Source organism: Cucumis melo, unplaced genomic scaffold (genome assembly GCF_025177605.1).
Source record: "Cucumis melo cultivar AY unplaced genomic scaffold, USDA_Cmelo_AY_1.0 utg000376l, whole genome shotgun sequence".
In the NCBI taxonomy this organism is placed as follows: Eukaryota; Viridiplantae; Streptophyta; class Magnoliopsida; order Cucurbitales; family Cucurbitaceae; genus Cucumis; species Cucumis melo.
Window position 1 is genome coordinate 1 of NW_026123946.1, and position 20,151 is coordinate 20,151.

General features: G+C 31.0%; 2 protein-coding genes, 1 long non-coding RNA gene and 1 pseudogene across 3 annotated transcripts; 2 read left to right on the top strand and 2 right to left on the bottom strand.

Moving 5' to 3' along the window:
- Positions 1–1,660: 1,660 nt before the first annotated feature.
- On the bottom strand, positions 1,661–3,971 carry LOC103504264 (polygalacturonase-like; annotated as a pseudogene).
- Positions 3,972–5,517: 1,546 nt separating this feature from the next.
- On the top strand, positions 5,518–7,770 carry LOC127145949 (uncharacterized). Its single transcript, XR_007817640.1, has 3 exons — positions 5,518–5,713; positions 5,872–6,289; positions 6,375–7,770. It is a non-coding gene; the product is annotated as an uncharacterized LOC127145949 (long non-coding RNA).
- A 4,365-nt stretch (positions 7,771–12,135) lies between these two features.
- LOC127145950 (polygalacturonase-like) lies at positions 12,136–14,122 on the top strand. The gene is made up of 4 exons (XM_051080733.1): positions 12,136–12,599; positions 12,881–13,170; positions 13,248–13,476; positions 13,612–14,122. Exons 1-4 carry the CDS (start codon positions 12,177–12,179, stop codon positions 13,828–13,830), a joined length of 1,161 nt encoding a protein of 386 aa, XP_050936690.1. The 5' UTR covers positions 12,136–12,176; the 3' UTR covers positions 13,831–14,122.
- A 1,424-nt stretch (positions 14,123–15,546) lies between these two features.
- Positions 15,547–17,255, bottom strand: LOC127145948 (uncharacterized). The gene is made up of 5 exons (XM_051080732.1): positions 16,803–17,255; positions 16,670–16,719; positions 16,461–16,556; positions 16,305–16,352; positions 15,547–15,694 (listed from the first exon to the last, which is right to left on the bottom strand). The coding sequence occupies exons 1-5, from the start codon at positions 16,914–16,916 to the stop codon at positions 15,547–15,549; spliced, it is 456 nt and encodes a 151-aa protein (XP_050936689.1). The 5' UTR covers positions 16,917–17,255.
- Between the last annotated feature and the right edge of the window lie 2,896 nt (positions 17,256–20,151).

Consider the following 20,151-nt stretch of genomic DNA (forward strand, 5'->3'; position numbering starts at 1 on the left):
TGAGTCAAATAACGTCTTTTCTATTTATTTAATGGTTCAAGTCAACACAAAATGTTGAATTACATTACAAAGTTATGTGAGAAAGTAAATAATTTTTAAAAATAAATGACATATCCAAATGATCATTCATTAGCAAACGTATGTGCATACGTGAACCACATATAACAATTACATCTTTGTTTCATTTATCGTGGTATTGTTGGTTTATCCCAAACTTCCATTTTGTAGTTTTACAGTTTGTTGTGGTGGACGTTGTTTATTCTTGACTTCCAATGATTTATATTTTGTGGTGTGGTGATATTTTTTTATCTATCACTAAAAGACTAAACCATGTGACGAATTTGAGAAATTTGAGATGTAGATTTTTTTTTCAACATTCTAGTATGACTTAATTGATAGAATGTTTTCACTTAATTTATGAAATCATGATTTCAAATAATGGAAGAATAAGGGATAAAGTAAGACATTATTTCAAATATTTATTAAGATCTAAAATATGGTCACGGTTTTCTAAAAGGATACAGTGGAGTGCTAAGGCCTCCATAGGAATGACTCCCTAATTTAATTATAGTTTTTGTTTTTCATTAGATCTTTTTCTTTATTTTTGTATCCAATCACAATGTACAAAGTCATTATCTTATTTTCTTTTTTTAAAATCATTCAACTTCTAGGATGTCCTTCAGATGTGCAAAATGCTATATGCTTTTTCATATTATATAATTACTAACACAATTTTCGTCTATATTGGTTAAAATCATAAGCTTCCAAGATCTGATTCAAAATGATATATTTTGAACCCTTACAAGCTTGTGGGCCAGTGGGAACAAAATAAAAATTGGATTCATTGGTAACATGGGGTTGATTTTATTAATCAAACAATAAACAGAAATAAATAGTGCAAAAGTAAAATGCAAGGAATTAAAACGAGTGAGGGTAGGCAGTGTTGGAAGATTCGTTCAAAGAAAATAGACTCAAGGATAAGAATTAACGAGGTTGATTATTATCATTAGCAGAGGATAATTCACAAGTTTAGTAAGTTGTAATTGATATTTTTTGTCGTTCTTGTATAGAGAGCATGTGTACAATTGGTATAGTTGTGTATTTCGTGATTGCTTTGTATGTTGTTTGATGGTCATTTAAATGTGGGCTAACTTACTCGTACATATTTGTATGCTCACCCCATTAGATTTTTTATGTGTTGAAATGAGCAATGCTACATTAGTGATGCTAAAACAGGGACTTGGAGAAAAGATTGATTATTTTTTATTGTTGTGAAGATTTTGAGTTGAATCTACAAGTATTGTTGCTTATACTTCCCGTCTTGAATAATTTATCTACGTTAAAATAGTTCAACTCGCTTTTGCGTACTATTGTTGTTTTTAATTGATTAATTTTCTATTAGATTCCCCGTTAGATTGATCCTAATAAAGCTATCAAAAATTCAAGTAACTTTGTGAAAGTGATATAGTAACGGTTCAAGCAAACAAGCGTACTTAATCGAGCTTTTAGATTTACTAAATTTGATAAAAAATTCATTAGTTCCCTCAAACTAACGAAGGCTCAAAATTAGAATTTATCGAAATAATTAAATGAAGCGTAGTATAATTTAGGACATTTAAAAGTATATAAAACATGAGAAGGTAATGATAAGATACATAAGTGACATAGACCTCATATATTATTTTAAAGCTTATTTTGGTCAAAATGAATATAGTGAGGAATTGATTCTAACACCTTACATCTTTCCAATTCTAGATATGAAATTACATTCAATGCCCAATACTGATATTGTTGAACCTAAAGTGAATTACATTTGCTATACTAAGCAATTAGAAGGTTGAACTAGACCCAAGGTAGTTCCTGTTGCATATTCACACGATGCTTGGGCAATTTGATCCTTGAATAATCAACTTTACATCTTTCAATCTTATTTCGTTGCATGGCCTTGCAGGGCTACACTCAAAGTTTATACCTACTTCAGTAGCTGACGTTCCATGGATGTCTTCATATCTTACATTACTAATCTTTACTCCAGAAGCCTAATATATTCATATTATATGTATATATATTACTGTTACAACAGTTTGAAATAATAACGATGGAAAAGAAAGAAAGAAAATGAAATCTCCAAAAAAACTTTGAAGCAAATTATAGTAAACAACTAATTTTGAAGTTATGTAGTAAAAGTAATTACTATTACATGAGGTGGAATTGTTTTTAATATCTTGAAATAATCTTGAATGGAAACTTTGAAGCATAAAATAAAGTTGAGTTACAATTCAGTTTTTGAAAACTTTTATAACGTATAATAAAGTCCATAAACATCTAAATTTAAAGACGAGTAGTTAATTACATTTATAATTTTGTACAATTATATATTATATTTCTTAACACGTGATTTTTTTTTAAAAATTAACACCATACATTCATACATATATATAATATATATAAGTAATACTTGGATCCGATATGTTTATGCACTATCATGTATGTTACCTCTAACATAAACAAAATATTTAAATAAGAAAAATAAAAAATTTTCACCAAAAAATTATGATTTAAGAATTTGATAAAGAATTAAAGAATGCATTAAATTTCTTTTGATATATGGTTTGAACATTTATGATCGGAATGAATGAGGAAATGGTTACCTGACCGGGGCAGCCTTGGTTATGTGGGCAGTAATTTTGATCAATGATGAGAGGGTTGTTGACATTGTCAAAAACAATGTGTTGAAAAAGAATGTTCTTTGCAAACCCATTGCTGGGCCTTCCCCAAGATTTAATCCTCACTCCATTCATTGTTCCGTTGAAATGAGCTGTTTTTAATGTCACATTTTCCACTCCAGCCTCTTCCCACCATTTCCCCAAACTCCCAATGCTACAACACAAATTTCACATTCCCACTCACTTTGTCATTGTAAGTGCAAAGATAACATTAACACCCGTAAAATGTTATTTACAATTTAATTAAAATTTGTAAGAATACCTCTTAAAAATCAAGTATAAAGGATTATTATGAGAGACACTCATTTGATTTTTTTTTTTTTTTTTTTTGTCATTTATCCCTATAGCTTACCTGATTCCATGTCCAGGTCCACATGCAAGTCTTTCCATCCATAAATGGGAAGTCCCAGGGCCAATTGAGATGCAGTCGTCCCCGGTGCGAATGTTTGAATTGAGAATGGTAACATTTGATGATCTCTCCACATGAATGCCATCAGTGTTGGGGCTATTGCTGGCAGCTAAGACTTTCACTCCTTGAATCTTCACGTCTTGACAGTCATACACAACAATGTGATACATTTGGCTGTTAACTGAAGATAATCCATTGATCAATATATTCTGTGAATCTGAAACTTCCAACGTCTGGAAATTAGAAAACAAACAAAACAACATTGATTATTATTAATGATAGATAAAACCCTAAAAAGGAATATTCAAATTTTATTTAAATTTGCATACTGTTGCGCCAAGAGAGCAAGTGTTGATCCCTGAGTTTTTGCAAGCCCACAAGGTAGTTCCTTGGCCATCAAGAATGCCACCATAAATGGAAAGTGCATTTATACGTGAGAAAGAAATCCAGGTTCTTGATTTGGCCAGAACCTTAAAATTCGAAGAAGCCACAAGTGTGCCGTTGATGAGAAAGGTGATAGAATTATAGTTACAAGGTCCAATAAAGTTACCACTTTGAACGTAGAATCTTCCTTTGGGCACATAAACGGTAGACGCAACTGTAGAGGAGCATGCACGAGCCCATGCAGACTGCAACGCATGAGAGGCATCGGTCTTACCATCCGGCTTGGCTCCAAGATTGACGATATCAAACGTCAATCCACCAGCAGCAGCAGTCAAGGCGTGCTTCTTTAACAGAAGAGCAAGGAAAATTATAACAACAACCATCATTTCAAATCTTAAAAATCTACAAAGGGATAGTCTTTTGCCAAAGTATGGGAAAAATAAAAAGGGCTGTGAAGGCATATTTATAAACTCATAATAAGACAAAATACTTGCATGTTGGCCAATTTACAACTATTTTCTCGGTCCCAACTTAGTTTATAAATATGCCTTCATAAAAAATTTGTAGGAAAACATAAAAAATAAATCTTTAGGTGCAGCCCAACTAATATACATAGAAGGATCATAGAAGGATAAAGGTAATGAGTAATATTTTTAATGTTAATAATCAAGTCCATTACAAAATTTTAAAATAAAGCAAATTCTATCAATGAGGTAGTTTACCGGTCAGTAGACTACTGCCAGTGATATAGTATGTCGATGATTGACTATGAAAGTTTGGATATCTCAATTTTGCTATTATTTTGCAAAGGATGTAGCCTAGCCTAGGCTATAAATACCTTTGTGTAGTCCACGAGTTATCTAATTAGTAACTGTTATTTTAAGAACTTTTTACATTTTACAAAAAAAAAAAGTTAGATTATTAATTTATTACCATGTGATAAACGAATGGGATATAGGCACAAATAGGTAGAGCCATGACTACACCGAATTATTGTGCTATATTTGTCAATAATTTTGGTTTGCTTGCGTTTCTTAAATAAATGTGTGCATTTTCCTTTAAACTAACCAGGCAACAAAAATAACATTTAAAAATATATAAAGGAATAGTTTGCTGCATGACAAACTATTATAGGATAATTTGGAGGATGCAAAACATATGAGAATTTATTTAATACTACAGAGTAAGGGAGAATTTTCCATACTACCTAATTTTCATCGTACACTACAAATATGATAGCAGTAACATTTAAGAATAATGTGTGGTTCATAAAAGAAATTGACATGACGTGTTAGGTTATAAATGTGCGTTCGATCACCAAGTGTATATATCTTGAATAATAGTGGTGTAAGTGTTTTTTTTCATGAAATTAGTTAGGAAGTTGAGTTTAAAAGTGGTTAGACATTGACCAAAATATGGCTCACTTAAGATAGAAGAGGTAAATATGAAGTGACGTTGGGAAATGTAATTGATATATGAGGAGGAGGAGGAGTGTTGGACAATGATGGGAAGTATAATTGTCCAAGGAAATGAATTACCAAATAGAAAAACTCCTTTTTAGGAATGAAACATAATTTCACGTCTCTCCCACCTAATTAACCCTCTTTTGGGCTATCACATCTCTTCTTTTGTTGTGTATTATTCATTAGATTTCTAGTTACATTGATGATTACTTTTTTGTCGTTAAGGTTGGTTCATGGAATGATAATTAGGACCTTTAGTTAATCAAAGCTAGACATTGTCATAAGATCTTTTTGTTCATTGTATGGAATATACATTTTTATAAAGTATGGAAATAAACAATCATATACTTCTCCACTAACTCTTTTATTTTAATATAAATTTTTTATGAGTTTCAAAATGTTATAGTTTTAGTTGGGTATGTTTTGCGCTTTCATTTAGTTGTTGGGGCTATATTTGACTTACTTTTTGTAACTTAACTATCCTCTATTTAATTACTTGTTCAATAGATCTCCTATTTTATAGGAAATATTGATCTAGACATCACAACGAGCCCAACACAATGAAAATCACTCAAAGTGAAGCTAAAGCAAGCAAGAACGGACCAAGAAACGTTAGAGTGGCATTTTTTAAATAATCAAAAGAAAAGCGCCACAATACCAAAGGATGGCACTTGAAGGCAATACCCATAAAAACACGAAGTGTCGCGACACCCAAGTCAAGGGCCGTAGATGTAAGCTCTCATTTTATTCTCCTTTTAATTATATTAATTTTTCCTAAGTTGTGAAAAACAAGTAGAATCCAATTGTAAATTCTTTATGGGTTGAATCATTTTGATGAGAAAATTTTAGAATCAATTTTATTTTGGTAATGATTTGGAAACTTTATTAGGTATTCAAAAAGAATGAAGATAAGGGTAAAAAGTGAGTTTAATTTGAAGGAAGGGGCATTATGGTCATTTTCTATTTATTATTACTTTTTTAAAAAGAAAGAAATCGGGAAATTCTTTCGAGCACGTAACCCCTCTTCTCGAATCTTTTCCCTTCATCGGCTCCTTCCTCTCGTTGTCATCTCTCCCTATCTCTCTGTCATTCTCTTCCGCTCACCATCCCTCTCCATCACCATTGCTAAGTTGCACATCCGCTCATTGACGTCCCGTGAACACCATCATTGCCACCGTGCCATTGTTGTCCTGCTTACCTTGTACCATATCTTAAAATGTCACGCCATCACCCAACCAACCGAAGATCAAGTTAGCCACGGTGTCCATGTTTCTTTCAAATCCACCACTTAGAGTAAGATTCTCAAGGTTCGAGGTTGTCTTTTTAGGTCATTTGGAATACCCATTAAGTTTATGCTTGATTTTAACATTACATATTATATTTTAATGCTAGATTTGAATTTTAGAATAGCTAACCGATGGTCGGTGGGTCTATGTGCACATATGAGCATGGTTGAATCAAGGTTGTTACTGTAGAAGGTACTAAATATGCATGAGCTCAGTTTGGTTCTGTTTTTCCATGTGGATATGGGTCACGTGTGGACTATTTTGGGTCATTTATTTAATATTCTACCATGGTTGGATTGAGTACAGGTTTGTAGGCATTACTTTTGATTTATAGTATTATGTGATGATAACGTTTTAATTATTATTTCATTATCGATGCATATTTACACATTTTTTAGAGCATGTTTTACGAGCTTTTACTTCTAAAAATTTTCCACTCACTGGGTTGGATTGGGTGGAGGTTGTTACTGTGTAAGGTTCTTGAAGCTCACTAAGAGCTCAATGACTATTGCTGAATATAAGAAGAAGTATAGAGAACTATCTAAGTACGCCACTAGTGTGATTGAGGATGAGGATGAAAGGTGCAAGCGATTTGAAGAAGGATTACGAGAGGATATTCGTACTCCTATAATAGCTTGTGCATAGTGGATTGATTTCTCCAAATTAGTAGAGACGACTGCTTGTCGTGCCAACCCAACGGTACCAAAAACTTAGACTTGTTGCCAGCTAATTTAGCTTTGGAGCTTAAGAGAATCATGTTGTTGCTTACGTTGGTATTTAAATCTACTTGAAGAGTCATTAATCATGGTCATTGCATAGATACTCTCTATGTATCTCTTCATCATGTAACTTCTAAGTCCTCGTTGAGTGCAAATTTTTCTGTTGCTTGTCCAAGTGTGAGCGAAACAATAGGTTTATATGAGTGATCCAGAGTTGAACACAGAGAATTGATATCAAAACTTAGATCTAGGATTCACTAGGGGTTTAGGCAATATAAAATGAATAACCTATACAGTGTGAAAGAATGTAAATTTAACTCTGTCTACTTATCTACACTAGAGAATCTGTAAAGAAAAATTAAGATGGATGCGAGATGAAATTGTGAACTAACTTGTATAAAAGAAGGGGGTGAAGGAAAGTCTGTGCATTACCAGGCGATTAAGCAATAAGAGAATCTTGATGCGATATAACTAAGTTGACCAGCTTATGACGAAGGCGAGCACCTCTTGGTGTCTTCAAACGTCACACTTGCTCACCTCTCGGGATCCAAATGACCAAGCTGTCTTAAACTAGTTATACCTAGAACGCTTCACTTACAAGACTTATAGAGCTTCTCATTTAAGGGTGACAACCTCTAGACACCTAATACCCATACTTGTTCTCCTTTGGAGACATAAATGATGGAAGTTATCTCACCAAGGTGGAGTTTGTCTCCAAGCTCCTCCTCGCGTGTTAGCCATATCCTTGCTACTTACCTTCTTTGGTAGATGGCGATATACACTGTCCATGTGAACTTTTTTCGTTTTCAAAATTATTCTATAGAGTGTAAATATTTTACTGGTCTTTTATATTTTTTTTTTAAAAAACCCATTTACTAGTAGAGTAGTAATATGAATAATAATAATTATTATTATAACGAATGAATTTGAATGTAGACTTAAACTTTGCCTAGAATACTTTTGAATGTTTTTCATTTCTTATTTTGAATGGATTTGTATGTAGTCATGCATTTTACACAAATTTAGGTTTCATTTATTTGAGGTAAAAAACACTTGGACTTCACTTGTTTGTTTGATTATAAAATTTTTTAAAAATTAATATAACATATTTAGATCATTTACATAAATATGACATTTGTTTAGTGCAAATTTCAATTTTAGTAGAAAAGGAAAGAATGAAAAATATTCTAAATTATGAAAAAAAAAAAGCAACTTGGTGACCTAACCAGGAAGTTAGGTCGGGTCGGGTTGAGTTGGTCCATGGACGTTTAACTGACAGAGTTCAATTTTTACTGATTCAAGGTCTTTGGATTAGTCCTTGATTTACTTCTAATTCGATTGATGTACGCCCTTATTAAGAACTCCATTGTCTCTTGACTTTGAGCTATTCTCTCCATTTTCTGAAACTTTTTGTTGATTGAACTCTTTTTTAAAACATTCATTCTCTCTTTTTTTAAAAAAAGAAATGAGGAGTGTAAAATGCATTTGCATATGGGTAGAATACAATGGTTATTGCCTAAGGATTAGGTGGAAGAGGAGACGACATGTCGTAATGTGAAAAGGACAAAATTAGTAATTTCTTCTCCGTTTTATCCTCCACCTCTTGCGCCCTTCCACATTTTCCGTTCTATTTTCTTCCATTTTTTCCTCTCCTTATTTGTTCCACTTTCTCAAATGACAGTCCTACCCCCTCCCGTACTCTCTCTTTTCTTTTTATCCAATTCCAAATTTTTCAAACTAAACCAAATTGATTTTACACTCTTTGAGTCTGTCATATATAATATGATAGTCTTTTTCAATTTATCTCATAATAATGTTTCAAAATTCCATGTCAAATACTCCTTTCCATGAAAATACCTCTTCCAAAATTATATAAAAAATATCTGTTTTTTTTTTTTTAAATAACTTTATAGTATTTATGATTTTGAAAGTAATTTTAAATTTTTATAATTAATTAATATATTGTATCTACATATTTGCAGTTTCTTTACTTTTCAATTTTTTATAATATGAATTTTCGTCCTCTTGTATGAAATTATATTATTAGAATAATTTCAAGTTAACTAAGAACCATTCAAATCTTGGTTCTATCAGTCAATTTCATAGTTGATGTTAGATAATGATTTAACTCACTAGAACATAATTTGACATTTGGCTAGGGTTGACCTGGACAATCATGTGCTTTGAGTTGAGCCATGTAAGGGAACATGTTATTTGCTGTTTATTTGATTGAATTGGACATTGTTCAAGTCAATCCTCTCTTGTAGAAGTATTTTCGTTTTAAGATGGTATTCTTCACCTATATCTTATTATTTTTTAGACTCTGTCACTTCTATCATTAATGTTTGATATTATTAGTATATCTTTGATCTAAAATCAACCATAATTTAAAAGAATATTTGGGATGATTTGCAAAAGTAGCTTGTTAATCAAGCTAAGTATAAGTATAATAGTTATAAATAATAATAATAATAATAATAATAATAATAATAATAATAATAAAAGTATAATAATAAATAATAAAATAAAATTGGGGAAGATAGCACAAATATTTGAAATATGGAGAAATTGAAAAAAATATTAAAGGAAATAATGGATGAAAAGGGAGAGGTTGAAAGCATGATGATGATGATGATGATGATGATGATGATGATGATGATGATGATGATGATGAAATGCTGTGTGTGTTGAAGGCAACAGAAAGTATGGGGGATTGGAGCAATTGTGCATCATCACACAAATTGGAGCAACAGAAAGTATTGAATTGCAAGAATTAAGAATGGAGAATAGAATTCTTACGAAATAAAAATACAATAATCAAAATATTACAATTCTATCTAATTTGAAAGATATGAGAAAGATATTATGTACAAATATATATTGAGAAATTATATTATATGTAAAATATGAAAAGGAAATGAAAATAAAATTATTTTCTAAGAACATAAATAATGTATCAAGTTTATAATATTTGACTGCGTTTGAGACCTCACCCATTTTTATATATAATTTTTTGCAATTCGCATGAAAAATATTAAAATATTCTAAAAAAAATATCTAATGTCTATTAAAGATCATCTACATGTATTCTGTTAAAATGTTCCATCATAACTTGCTATATAGCAATTTATTTTTCTTTTTTAAAAAATATTTTAGATGTGTGGTGAAAAAAAAAAACATAAAAATAGACGATGCTTGAAATACACTTTTTAAGTATTATCCTTATAGTAACATGCAACACATGTAGGACTATTAAACCCCCTCCCCAAAAGATCACTAACTATAACGAAAGAGAAAGAAAAGTCTATTCGCGAATGACCACTTTAGAGTTTAAAAAGAAAATCAACCAAATGAATAGAAGTAATGAAAAAAAAATAAAATTTTATTAAAATTACTAAAATTATATTTTATACTTCATTAGTGATGTTTTAATGTAAGTTACAAAATTCAAATATCAACATATCGTATATTATTGATATAGGTTTAGATACGATTAAAAGTTGGTTTCACTTTTTTAATTTGAGAGCAACGAAGAGAACTAAATTAAATTAATCGGTTTTATAAATAAATAACCCATACCATTGACTTTCATGTGTTATTTTGACTATTCTTTGTTTTGTTCTAAATATTCTGGATTGAGCAATTTTGCTATTTTCATACCAGAATTGGGTCTATATAATTTCTTTATTTTATAGATTAAAATTAGACATCTTTTGTTAACACTTTTCTCGATACCAAACCTACGATGTCTATAATAATTATTAGTCCTTTTTCTAAATAACAAATATAAATGCACCATAATATATAATTAATATTGAATATAATTAATATTAATTGTTAGGATTTATTTTCTAATATAAATACACACATTCGATTTGGTTTAGTTTAGCAATTAAAAAAAAAAAAGAATTTGTCTTCCAATCCAGTCTATCAATGTAATCGTCAATTTAGGTAATCTTCGATTGAAGGGGAGGTGATGAAGATGACAGGTGACTGAAGCGGCGTGACCAACCGCAGGCCAACGCAGTTAGCGAAGATTGTTTACGATCAGGAATTCTTACTGCGACCAACAGAATCAACGAGATAGAATGCTTGAGCAATTGATGGCGGGGAAGCCGAAAGTAAGTCCCTGGATGCATCCTATCCCGGAGAATCAGCAGTAGTTGCATGGTCAGATCAATCCAGGTCATTCAGACAAAGTCGGGTGACGTCGTCTTCCTTAAAGAAGAGATTACCAAAAGAGGCTTGAAGACATTGTCAGACATATCTTTTCAGCTTTTCTTTAATTTGCATATCAAACAGTACATATCCGTTTCCATTGGTTTGGTTTATTGTTGCAATAAAAAATATTTGAAATCGACGATTAAAACATTGATGAAAAAAATCAATTATTTTAATTTAAAGAAAATATTAATAAAATACTTACATAGGAATAGTTGATTTCAACCAATAATTAACAAATCATAAAATGATAAATCGAAGGAAATAGAAGATTTGTAATTATAATAAACCATATAGTTCGACAATAATGATGGATCAAATTACAAATTTAGAAGTATAGTTGTTACAAACACCATAGTTTATGTCATTTTACCTCAATTATTTTTATTTTTTTCGACTCAACATACTACACGGAAAGCTTTAAAAGGGCCAAGAATTTACCATCATTCAAACTCCTTATCCTGAGTGCTTTATTATTATTTTTTATTTTTCCTTTTGAGTTGTTTATCTTCAAAATCTATATATATTATTTTAATTTATTTGTTTTATTTTGAAGAACCCTAAACTTCAAATTATTTTGACATAATGAGAAGGAATTAAGGCACACATTGCGTAAGGGTTCAACATTTTTTTTCCTCCAAAACGAAAAAAGAAAGAAAGAAAACATGTGAGGCCATATTGGTCATTTCATTTGCCCACATTCAGTGATTAAAGCCATAAATAAAGAAAACTCCTTTTCAATCAATCCTCAATTTTCGAAGTTTTTTTTTTTTTTTTTTTTTTTTTTTTTTTTTTTTTTTTAAATTTTAAAAAAGCATAAGAGAAACATCCTTTTAGACCTAAATTTTCCAACAAAGGAATTAGTTATATTTCTCCCCCCCTCTGTAGTCTATATAAACCCCTCAAAACCCATCCAATTTCCCCACCACAACACACCCACATTCTCAACTCTTTCGTCTCACTTTATTATGGCTCTTCACAAAACCTTATTCATTCTTTTCCTCTTCCTCACTTTGGCCTCGGCTTCCACCTTTAACGTAGTCGATTTCGGTGCAAAACCCAACATCGGAACCGACTCATCGCAGGCGTTCGAGGAAGCTTGGGCTAGTGCATGTCGTGCAACGACAGCCGTGTCCATTTATGTTCCAAAAGGGAGATTCTATGTGAAAAGTATAGCATTTGAAGGGCCTTGCAATAATAATGATATCACTATACGAATTGATGGGACGCTTTTGGCTCCATCAAACTATGCTGTGATTGCAAATTCAGGAAATTGGATCACTTTTAAACGTGTTGATGGTGTTAACGTGTTTGGTGGCGTTCTTGATGCCCAAGGATTTGGATTATGGGCTTGCAAGAATTCCAAAAGCTCTTGCCCCTCCGGAGCCACGGTAAATTAAATTTGTCCAAATATTATTTAGTCTCCAATTTTAACTATGTACTTTTAATTTATACACATATGACATATTACAATTTTTTATATAAAAATTTAGTTTATTTAAAAAAATGAAAAAGACTTTGAGCAGCGATTAGTGGACTAAAATTGAACCATATATATTTTAGCCCATGTTTTTTTTACGTAAGTTACCATTTTTATTTATTTCCTTCCACGGAGATTTTCTTTCTAATTATAAAACATTGTCAAATATTATTTTTTCCTCCTCTGGTGCAGTCGTTGGAATTTTCCAATTCAAAGAATATAATGGTTAGTGGCTTAACGTCACTAAATAGTCAAATGTTCCACATAGTAATCAATGGTTGTCAAAATGTGAAAGCACAAGGACTGAAGATATCAGCTGCTGGTAATAGCCCAAACACCGACGGCATTCACGTAGCATTATCCTCAACGGTTACTATCCTCAACTCTATAATTGGCACGGGCGACGATTGCATTTCAATAGGTCCTGGCACGTCGAACTTGTGGATTGAGAATGTTGCTTGTGGACCTGGACATGGAATCAGGTACTCAATTGAAAAAAATTAATAAAAGTTTAACCTTGACAATTAAAGCTAAGATATAACTTTTATTTGGTTATCAGCATTGGGAGTTTAGGAAGAGAAGTGCAAGAAGATGGTGTTGAGAATGTAACAGTTAAATCTGCTACATTCACAAACACACAAAATGGGGTCAGAATTAAAACATGGGGAAAGCCGAGCAATGGATTTGCAAGAAGCGTTATCTTTCAAGACATTGTAATGGTCAATGTGGAAAATCCTATCATTATTGATCAAAATTATTGCCCCGACAACAAAGGTTGTCCTGGACAGGTCAGTATGGATTTCCGTTTTAAAAAAGTTTTTTTTTTTCAATGCATGTTTATGCAAGCAATTTAGTTATCTAATCACAACTTTTTTTTTTCTATAGAATATTTCTTATCTTATTTATTCTTTTTGTATAATTAGGATTCTGGAGTTAAAATCAGCGATGTGACATATCGAAACATACACGGAACATCAGCGACGCAAGTTGCGATGAAATTCGATTGTAGCTCGAAATTTCCATGCAATGACATAACTTTGGAGGATGTGGAGTTGAGTTATAAGAATGAAGCAGCTGAAGCTTCATGTAGTCATGCTGAAGGAAGTGCTGCTGGTTTAGTTCAGCCATCAAGTTGTTTGTAGACAGGTCTTAGAACTATGTAATATATAATTTTATAATTATATTATAAGGTCCTCTAGGGTTAGCTAGGGATATGTTACCTGTCTTAGCATAGATAAGAATTGAAGTTCCAAGGTTGAGGTTATGGTACTAGCAAGTAGCAACCCACTATGGGGCGTGTTCGTTTCCAGAGTCAACATCGAGTTTTCTAGATTTTTGTTTAATTAGTTTAGCACCTTTGATCAACATTAATTAATCTACTAGTGTCGACCATTTTATTGCTATTTTAAAGGTGAATGATTTTTATTACACTTACCTATCTATTACTCGTTATTTTAGTGGATTGAAATAAAACTTGTTGTATGGTGTCCAATTTTAATCTCTATCAAACCCCAACGATCTATACATAGCACACAGATCCATGACAATAAGTATATTGGAATTCACGTTGAAATTGTTAAAATCATTTTTGCTATTTAAATATTTATATATAATTTTAGACTTTTAAAATCAATATAATTATAATACTATCGAAATTAATTTGAATGATTAAAAAAATATTTTATAATGATTTTGAAATCGTAGAGAAAACAATTTCAACCATTCTAAAACCACTTATAAACATGTCCAAATTAAACAGGGACAACAAATTTGTCAAAAAAAAAGTGTTTTCTAAAAACCATTTTTTAATATTACAATTAATATAGAGATAGAGTATAAAACTATTTTCTAATGGAAAAAATGTTATGTCAAATGATTGAATCTCACTTTTAATTTGTTCTATCATTTAATATTGGATATATTGATCACATATAATCGAGTGTATATAGATTAAGGAGGTTAATTAATTCATTAAGCATCGTAATAATCAAGCTTTGACTCTTTTAAACGAAAACATATTCTCAATCTCAATTGTATTTCTTTTTTAGATTACAAAATTTTAGAAGTATTTTAGTTATTGAATAATTGAAAAACATTTTTAGTTTGCAAGTCAAACTTTGTATACAAAATAAATTCAATAGATTTAGTTAGAAGCAAGGTAAACCAATGGAACTTGTGTGTGTTCCTTTTTATTCAAACTAAAATGGATTAGAAAACAAGAGAAAGATTGTGCATACAATATGCATATAACATGGGCAAGATTTCAGTATATTTTAATGTAGCCCATTTTTAGGGGATGCCATTGGAAATTCCTCTTAGTTATACCAATCGTGTATGCCAATATTTTCCGATAATGTCAGCTTCGATTTTATCGGTATTGTTGCCAACCATAAATTAAACAAAACTTTTAGAAAAAAAGCAAATCAAACTAATAGAAAAAATCCAAACTAATACTCAATAAGAAAAAGAAAATAGTGAATTGAATTTAGGGTTTTTTTATAAAAAAATTTAACAAACCGATAACATATTTACGAGGGGTCTATTCAATAACATAACAAAGTGGAAAATTATTTACACTCTATAGAACAATTTCAGAAACGAAAAATCCATAGACCCACCATGTGAAATACCAAAAATACCCTAATAAATGTGCGATTAATTGTCCGCGCGCCCGATTAATGTTAATAAACGATTATTAGACGCCATCATGTAGAATAATATACAATTGATACACGATCTTGTAAATTACCAAATATATATAAACGATAAAAAATAAACGCTAAACGATAACAAACGATAACGTTATTTTGATATTCATATATATTGCACCTACCCTTGTGTACAAGTTTCATTAATGTCTAATTTGATGGTCTCGTTAAAAATATAGGTTCACTGGCTAATTGAGTGCAGACACCGAAACAACAAGGGTAAATGATGAGGAATTTAAGACATACTAATATAGCTGTGCCGTTTATATAGAAATCAATCGGCATCTCCACCGACCAGCTGCAAATGTAGCAACAGTTAGTTAACCTCTATAAGAAGATAAATACGGCAGAATGTTGGTCAAAAAGTATATTCAATCAAAACAAGAAAAAGTGTAATGATCTATTCAGAATCTGTTCAAAGAAAAATTCAGCACTTGCATAAACAATGAATGATTAATGCAGAATACTATGTATGGTTAAATAACAAATTTAGTCGGTAAACTTTAAATCTGTAAGAAATCTAATAGACACAAAATTGAAAATCTAACGTTCAGGACTAACTTGAGCCTTTTATTTTAATATTTAGAAATCTTAGCACGTATGGTCCAACCAATAAACTATTTCCATGGACATAAAATTCAAATTTATATTTAAGAATTTTGTTTAGTGCTAAGAATGAAATCTTGTTTTCTACTTCTTAAAAATAATAGTAATAATAATAATGAAAAGCGTAAGATTCTCTCTTAGGAAAATATCAATTTTGAGCTTGTGTTCAAATATCCAAGGTAATTCTAAAACAATGAACTTAACTTATGGCCGATAGTAAAAAAAAGGACCAAAAACATAAGAAGGTAAAACGAATCAAAGAAAAAAACATAGAGTCCTTGCTCATCATCTTGCTCAATTACGTAAGGGACTTGTAGTTCTGCAAGAACTTGAAAATGCTCCAAATGCTCCTTGTTTAAAAAAGAAACCCTTGGATTAGAAATAACAATCCCAATTGTTTTACTTTATCCATACAAACAGCCTTAAGATTGCTTATTCATTAACCAACTACTACTTACAAATACTTGTGGTTCTTAAAACTTAAAATTCTCCTTCGCATTTCATCAAATAGCTTATGTTCATCTTTCACTTTAGCCACAATTTTTACCACCAACCTAATAAAAAAGAAACAATAAGAACCCAGAAGAGAAAATCCATCAAATTTCCCATTAAATATTTGTACGGTAGAACAAACACAAATATCGGAAAAAGGAAACAAAAAACGCACTTGTGATTGCGATTGAAAGGCACTTCCAGATGTGTTTTGTCGATTTCTTCCTACAGCTACCCATTAAAAATTTTCAATTCCTTAAAGAAACAAAAACTCCATCTAACAATTATACAGGAACAAAATAACTCACAAAAAGAGAGCTTCTCCCAACTGAAAAGGATGAGAAAAGGAATGGATTCTCATTTAGTTGTTTTTGTACCTCTGCATTATGTGGATTCACATGGATATTTTCTAGATTTTGCATCAAACGGATGAGGGAGGAGAAGCATCGAACAACTTGAGACGACGAACGAAGATGAATAGGGAAGAGGAAGAGACAGCAGTGGCTAGAGGTTGATTTCGACGGCGAACGTGTATCACAGCGGATGCGAGGGTTTTTGCGAGCGTTTGGTGAGCTCCTTCAAATGACACCAAGAGCATTTTCAAGAGAGAGAGAAAGTCGAGATCTACGGCGGCTGGAGCGTTTGCGAGAGAGAGGGAAAGTTGTGCTTTCACGAATTGGAGAGCGTTTGCCAGAGAGAGACTGCGTCAGCCAAAGCATTTGAAGGGTTTTTGCGAGTGTGTTTGCGAGAGGAAGGGAAAGTGTTGCCGACGAAAGGGAATAATTATTTTTTTAAGAAAAATATTTTAATGACACAAAAATTACGTTGTTAATTAACGACGTAAAATTTGTGTCAAAAAAAATTAAATAACGACGCAAAAAATGTGTTATTAAAAATTCTGCATTTTATATTTTTAATGATACATTTTACTCCACCCCATCCTTTTTTTATTTTTAATGACACAATGTCTTGATTAGTAGTGTCATTAAAATCCATTTTTCTAGTAGTAGATATAAATGATCGTGTAAATTATCTTTAACGATATTACATATGTGTGTCTGATCATGTATGAAAATATAAACGATAAAAAACGATCATCATACACGATACTGTATATTACCATATATAAACGATAAGGTAAAAAACAATAAAAGATGACAAAAAAGTTTAGATATAGACGATCATGTAAAGTAGCTTCAACTATCGTATATACAAGTATAAACGATCATTTAGAAAAACTCTAATAACTCGTAATTATAAAAATATCATAAAAATGAAAGGGGCTATAAAAAGGTGAAGGAACTTGCTCAGACTTTTTCATTCATCATCTTCCTCGTCAATCGTTTATATCCTAGTAACTACTTCAACAGAACTGTCGCGATCGATGATTTGATTTGTATATAAAGAGGTTTGAATCTATATTCATTTCGATATATCTCCATCATCTATATATATCTGTCACTATCTATCTCGTATACAAAAAGGTCTAAATCTATATATATTTCGATCTATCTATATCTATCACGATCTATCCCGCATACGAAGACGTCTGTTTCTATACTAATTGTATATATTTTATTGTTTGTATTTCATTGAATAATTTATATTAATTTTCTTTTTTACAAAAAGATGGTGAGCAAGAAGCAACAAGCATGTAGAAAATCAATAAAGTGTAAAGTAAAGACAAAAGAAAGAAAAAGAAATAAAGGTAACAGACTAGAAAAAGAAATAAAGGTAACAAACTAGAATGTGAATATCTGTCTGTATAACATTGTATATTTGGGTATATTTTTCTGTATAGCGCTCTGTATTTGTAAATTTGTTAAAACTTAACCTTGTTTGAAACATACTGTTTATTATGTCTTTCAACAGGTGAAACACTATCCAAATGACATTATTATGGAAGATGAACAAAAAAACCTTAAAATTACTGTATACTACAATTTAGAAAACATTGAATCAGATCAAGTCCAAAATAGACCAAAGAATTCTTTCTCTAGTTTTGACAAACAGTCCTTTTGGTCAGTTCTTTAACATTAAAATAGCCAAAATATCCACACAATTCATGAATTTTCTATTAAGAAAATAATGCCATACAAAAAACACTAATATCCTTGCTTTCAACTTCAATGGACATATAGTAGAATTTGGGCTGAAAGAATTTTGTTTTGTGACTGGACTAAAAGGTCAGAAATTTTTTGAGTTAAATCTAGAAGAAAGAAAAGAAAATGGTTTGAAAAATGCCCTTTTCCGTCATGATGACTTTATAACAAGAAGAGATATAGAAAGAACTTTCAAAGCGTTATGCAACGTGGAAGACTCATTGTGACTGGACTAAAAGGTCAGAAATTTTTTATGCCATTTTTCTTTTCTGAGTTTCTTTTAGAAAAGGGTTTTATGCCTAATAGCTTGAAGAAAAAAACCAATCATATATATATTTTCGCATTTTTGTATCATTTTTGTGAATAAATTAGTTTTTTGCTCAGTTTTTTTTGTTTTGTAATTTGCTTTATCTACTTGAGGAGAAATTGTTAAAAGAAAGAGAAGGATATGGGCAAGCAAGGGCCTTTTTATCACTTTGGAGTTACAATTGCTAGTTTTTCAAACTATAATCGACAACATATTGAGTCTAAGTTTCAATTCCATCATCTTCCCATTTCTTTTGAGGTTTTTACTGAACCCAAATATAAAGTTTGAACTGTGTTATGTTTGTATTAATTCCCCAATGACATCAAAGAAAACTATCTTTTAGTGAAGCCCACACTGTATTCCCTTATAATGCTGGCATGTTTTGGTTTTGAATTAGTGTCTCAATGAGAATTAGTTTTGTACTTGAATTTCTTGTCGATTGTCTCCATTATATTTGGCGTCTCCCATGGAAGTATCTCTGTCAGTGCTACAATTTTTACATTGGAACAAGCATTTTCAAATAAAGTATATGTGTGTATATTAATACATAATTATATAACAAATAACTACTTTCGAAGATGGTTGAAATATCTACAATAGAACCTAATATAGAAAGATATGAGGATGAAATATAGGAGAAGAGAAAAATCAATTGAAGAACATGAAGATGAAACCGTTTCTGCACATGGTAACTTTAATTTGAGGATTTAATTAAACTGCATTAGATGACCGAGAGTTCTGTGAGTGCTCAATTTTATTTTGCTTTCTGCTTATATTGGTTTGAAGTTTTGTTTTGCATTGTTTTCTATAATTTTTTTTAATAAATGTGGACGTTTTTATTCCATTCCAAAAGCTGCCTTATTATTTTCACTTGTTTCTGCAATCCAGCGAGAGTTTTATTTTGAAGGAGGTGCAATGGTTTTGGCTGATGGAGGTGTTGTTTGCATTTATGAGTTTGACAAAATGAGATCAAAGGATAGGTAACCTAAAAGGATTTAGTCAGCTGTTGATTAGTGAAATTACTCATATCGGTTTATTTAGCCTTCTTTAAATTTCAACTTCGAGAGTTTTTTTTACAAGATTACACTCTACACATGGATTTGAATTCTGTATGTTTCTTTTGTAATGTTTGTACTTGGAGAAAGAAGATGAACAAATAAAAAAAAATTAAAGTAAAATAAAACATCAAAAGATGAATAAATAATTTTTTTTTTTTTTTTTTTTTTAACTTTAACCTTCTTTGTTGAT

Excerpts from the sequence above, each read along its gene's own strand:
- LOC127145950 (XM_051080733.1), top strand. The coding sequence starts at position 12,177 with ATGGCTCTTCACAAAACCTTATTCATTCTTTTCCTCTTCCTCACTTTG. Across the intron at positions 12,600-12,880 it reads CTTGCCCCTCCGGAGCCACG|TCGTTGGAATTTTCCAATTC; the intron begins GTAAATTAAATT and ends CCTCTGGTGCAG. Across the intron at positions 13,477-13,611 it reads ACAAAGGTTGTCCTGGACAG|GATTCTGGAGTTAAAATCAG; the intron begins GTCAGTATGGAT and ends TTGTATAATTAG.
- LOC127145948 (XM_051080732.1), bottom strand. The coding sequence starts at position 16,916 with ATGCAAAATCTAGAAAATATCCATGTGAATCCACATAATGCAGAGGTA. Across the intron at positions 16,557-16,669 it reads CCTTTCAATCGCAATCACAA|GTTGGTGGTAAAAATTGTGG; the intron begins GTGCGTTTTTTG and ends CTTTTTTATTAG. Across the intron at positions 16,353-16,460 it reads TTTAAGAACCACAAGTATTT|GAGCATTTGGAGCATTTTCA; the intron begins GTAAGTAGTAGT and ends TTTTTAAACAAG.